The sequence below is a fragment of the Microtus ochrogaster genome, unplaced genomic scaffold (genome assembly GCF_000317375.1).
Source record: "Microtus ochrogaster isolate Prairie Vole_2 unplaced genomic scaffold, MicOch1.0 UNK8, whole genome shotgun sequence".
Classification (NCBI taxonomy): Eukaryota; Metazoa; Chordata; class Mammalia; order Rodentia; family Cricetidae; genus Microtus; species Microtus ochrogaster.
In genome coordinates this window covers 1,235,571-1,240,196 of record NW_004949106.1, presented here as the reverse complement: position 1 = coordinate 1,240,196, position 4,626 = coordinate 1,235,571, and the positions used below count along the sequence as shown (strand labels likewise).

The 4,626-nt window shown below is 42.0% G+C and overlaps 1 protein-coding gene across 2 annotated transcripts in view; it reads right to left on the bottom strand.

Annotated features, from left to right (window-relative positions):
- The window catches only part of Orc2 (origin recognition complex subunit 2), a 31,546-nt gene that overhangs the window by 16,492 nt on the left and 10,428 nt on the right, over positions 1 to 4,626 (bottom strand). For both annotated transcript variants that reach the window (XM_005366341.3, XM_026788847.1), the window contains exons 6-8: positions 4,036 to 4,128; positions 3,352 to 3,383; positions 497 to 557 (exon numbers count right to left, since the gene is read on the bottom strand). In XM_005366341.3, the coding sequence (XP_005366398.1) occupies positions 497 to 557; positions 3,352 to 3,383; positions 4,036 to 4,128 (186 nt within the window). The remainder of the gene's footprint in view (positions 1 to 496; positions 558 to 3,351; positions 3,384 to 4,035; positions 4,129 to 4,626) is intronic.

Here is a 4,626-nt window from a genome sequence, read left to right as displayed (position 1 = left end):
CGGCCTACGAGTCTGGAAGCATCGGTTTCCTTTCTCTTATGGAAAGTGGTAGGAATGAGAGCAGGAACTGCTACCCTGATTACACTGGGACCAAAGGCTTAAAACACAAGCCAGAACTTGTATACGTTACCACTATTGACCCTGATTTATTTCTTTAAAGATTTATATATTTATTATGTATAGTGTTCTGCCGGCACACCAGAAGAGGGCACCAGATTTCATTACTGATGGTTATGAGCCACCATGTGGCTGCTGGGAATTGAACTCAGGACCTTTGGAAGAACAGGCAATGCTCTTAACCCCTGAGCCATCTCTCCAGCCCCTGATTTAGTTGTTAGGTATGCCTGTAATCTTAACATTTGGAAGGTAGAAGTAGGATGACTAGGAGTTCAAGGCTAGTCAGATCTACAAAGTGAGTATGAAGCTAGCCTGGGTTACATAGATGTTGCTCAAAAAAACAAAACAAGCAAAACTTCACATAAAAAGAAATACATACCTATTATTCTTTTTCTTAGACTGCGAGGTGGTGTTGATAGGAATTCAGTTTTGCTATTGTTCTGTTTAAAATGTAAAAAGCACAGTAAGTAATATGAATAATCAATAATATTTTAATAAATAATCAATCATAGAAGTAAAAAGAAATTCTAAGGGCTGGAGAAATGGCTCAGTGGTTAAGAACCCTGACTGCTCTTTCAGAGGTCTTGAGATCAATTCCCAGCAACCACATGGTGGCTCACAACCATCTGTAATAAGGTTTGGTGCCCTCTTCTGGCCTGTAGGCATACATGTACACAGAATATTGTATATATAATAAATAAATATTTGAAAAAAAAAAAGAAATTCTAAGAAAGAAAACTATGCTGAGCTAGCTGAGTCTGTAGTTCCTAACACTGGACCACAATAACAAATGAATTTGCTGAAATATAAAGAGAAATATACAAGTTCTAGGGCTGGACAAGCCACTGCTGGCAGGAGCCACAGGGACTGGAGACTGGAGAGGCCGCTTCTGCCAGGACCTTAAGGCCACTCTCTGGCAGGAGACACGGAGCCTGCGTCTCTGTCTAAAACATCCTCCCCAGCCCCTTCAGCCTCCCTTGTTCTACTCTTTCTGTCTGCTTTTGCTTCCACCCCATCATGCCAGGGGAACCCTTGTTTCTGCGTCTACTTCTCAGCTGCTGTGACACAAACAGGAGAGATGATGGCTCAGTGGTTAAGAGCCCCAGCTAAGAGGTTCCAAGTTCCAGTAACCATCTAAAATGATCCGGTGCCCTCTTCTGGCACCAGAACACTGCACACATAATAAATAAATAAAACTTTAAAAAGCCCCATGTGCTCCTGTGGCCTTCAAAAGGCCTCCTCTCCCACCATGGTCACACAAAGGAAGGCCACCATGTCAGCGTCTGAGGATCTCATGATCCCTATTACCCTCACAGTCACTTAGGCGGGGAGGTAGAGGAGGGGATGATCAAGAGATGTCCTAATGTAAAAGAGAAGGGAAAAACCAAGAGTTTTAACAATTTCTTCTGTTTTTCTAACATCTCCTTTTGGTCTTATACCCAGACAACTATTTATCATTGGTTCGACCCACAGACATTGAAAAGAAAAGTCTGATACTTTCCTACACTTGAGTCTGGCCTAAGTTTAAACTAAAAGATAAAAAGTGACCTCACCTCCTTACCTAAATCAAAGAACAAGGCTCTTCCTCTTTGACTCTTCCTGAGAGCTGCCAAGATTTTCAACTTGCCTGTCTTTTCCTTCCTTTAAATATTACTTATTTATTTAATATGCATGTGTTTAAACACACTTGTGCATGTGGAGATCAGACAGCACCTTGCAGGGTCAGCTCTCCTCTACCATGTGAGTTCCAGGGACTGAATGGACTCAGATCATCAGATCTAGTTTGTATTTTGTGTATGGATGTTTGTCTGCATGTATGTCTGTCACCACATGTGTGCCTAGAGCACTCGGAAGCCAGCAGAGGGCACCAGAAATCCTCTTAATGGAGTTACAGATGGTTGCACTGCCATGGGGGTGCTGGGAACTGAACCCAGATCCTCTCTGGAAAAGCAGCCAGGGCTCTCGAATGCTGATCCACCTCCAACCCTCATGATGTTTTTCTTATAAATTCTAATAAAACAATCCTTGAGCTTCCCTCTGATTTCATTCACAAATTCTTTATTTATTTAAATTTTGTTTAGATTTATTTTATGTGCATTGGGTGTTTTGCTTACATGTATGTATATACACCACGTATGTGCCTGGTGACCATGGAGGTTAGAAAGAGTGTCAGATCCCCTGGGTGGTAAGCTGTCACACGGGTACTGGAAATCAAACCTGGGTATTCTACAAAAGCAACAGATGCTCTTAACTGCTAAGCCAAACTCCCAGCCCCTTAAATTCTTTTATTAACAAGGCCAAGAACCAAAAAAAGAATCCCAGTTCCCTAGTAACAGCACCTAACACAGGGCACTCCGAAGTTCCTGGTATTATCAGGTGCTCCTTCCCATCTACTTACTTATAACATATATTACATATAATAAATATTACTTATGTGTGTGTGTGTGTGCCTGGGTGTATGCATGTACACCACACGTGTGCAGGAGACTGAAGAGGTCAGAAGAGATCACCAGACAGATACCCGGGAATTGAAGCTGTGAGCAACATTATCCACGTTGTGGGTGCTGGGAACTGAACGTGGGTCTTTAGTAAGAGCAGTTGAGGGGGCTGGAGAGATGGCTCAGCAGTTAAGAGCACTGGCTGGTCTTCCAGAAGACCCAGGTTCAAATCCCAGCACCTACATGGCAGCTCACAGCTGTCTGTAACTCCAGTTCCAGGGAATCTGATACCTTCACACCAATGTACATAAAAAAAATAAAGTTAAATAAATTATAAAAAAAAAGAGCAGTTGAGTGCTTTTACCCCCATTTCATTTTATTAAAGCACGGGTACATCCTACTACAGTTATTCTAAGGTTAAGAATTGGGATAATTGATATCTATATAGCTAACTTATCAAGTCTGGGAATTTGTAATATCCTTATCAAAATAACTTTTGAAAAATCCCAACCAAACTCACAAAATTCCTAGGCCAGTTCTACTAGTGAAAAACTCCCAGGACAGCTGTGACACAGCAGAACCCACGACAGCTAAGTGCAGGACACCTGGGCTGATTTTCCAGCTTTACTTCAAGTGAGATGAACTGAGTAAGTCATTTCATCTTTCTGAAACTCAAAGCCTTCATAAGTCAGGTCTACAGCTGATAAACGCCCACAACTATAACGTTCAATTTGTACTGAGAGAGGAAAAACTACTGCCGGTCGAGTCTCATTTGGGCTGATCTGTCAGTGCTTACCTCCTGCTGAACTTTCTCTGAAGTAGAACGCCCTAAATGAAAGAAAAACCACATTCACTACAAACATTCCATTTTGGGTCGTGGCCTCGTTCTGTCGAAAGCAAAGCAGTACTTATCACACACAGGCCACCGTACTTTACCGGTCCCATCTAACTACAGGCTGATGGTCACTAAGGATCTCGTGCCTGCCCTCCCCCGGACAGCAATTTGTGGCGTTCTTGCACGATACCATTCTAGCAAGGAAACAAATTCCTTGTTTTGATTAAAAAGTAGACTGTCTATCTTGGTTGGAACAGGCCATTCAAAAATAGATGTTCCGTGATTTACAACAAGTTGTTCAACTAAAAACTCCCAAAGTCTCATTTCACAGTATGTGCCCAAGCCACCTGTTCCACGAGAAACTGGCTGACTCATAGACAAGTATAGAACTTCATGGTGGTTTTCAGTGTCCCGGTCAATTCTCACATCAGGTGCACAGACAACTTTCTGCATCTGATACTGATGCTTTGTTGTTGATAAATATAGACACATTAAAATTGGTGGGATTTTAAAAATTACAATCTGTTGAATGAATGTTCAGAGAAAAGAATTTATGAAAATTCACTAAGATTTAAGAAGAGGAGACACAAAGATCGTGCGGATGCAACTGTGAGAACTCTTCAAAGAAACGTGACAGCGTCCTACCCTTGCTCTGCCAAGGGACGTTCTTCTTAACTTCAGGGTCATTCTTTGAGTCAACTGCAACAACTTTTCTTGGCGTTTTTGCTAGTTCTAACGCTGTAATCAGAGGGGAAGACACCGTTGTTGAATAGCACATAAAGAGGGAGGAGCTTTTACTCACAGGGGCTCTTTAAACAAAACCCACAACTTACTTTATCATAAAGAGAAGGAAATCTTCTTCTTAAGTGTGAAGTATTAAGAGCACAGATAGCTGGGAGATGGTGGCGCACACCTTTAATCCCAGCACTCGGGAGACAGAGGCAGGCAGATCTCTGTGAGTTTGAAGTCAGCCTGGTCTACAGAGTGAGTTCCAGGACAGCAAGGGCTACACAGGGAAACCCTGTCTCAAAGAACAAAAAAAAAAACAAAAAACAAACAAAAAGAAAAAAAGAGTACCGCTTTTTAAAAAAGCGTTAAGCTGTCTTTTTTATCTTTAAAACAATTACACTTGCTCATCTGTGTGTGTGTGGATATATGCACCCAGTGTGCACAAGTCAGAGAAGGCAGTCTTCTCTTCGCAAACATGGGTCCTGGAGATCAAACTCAGCCTGACAC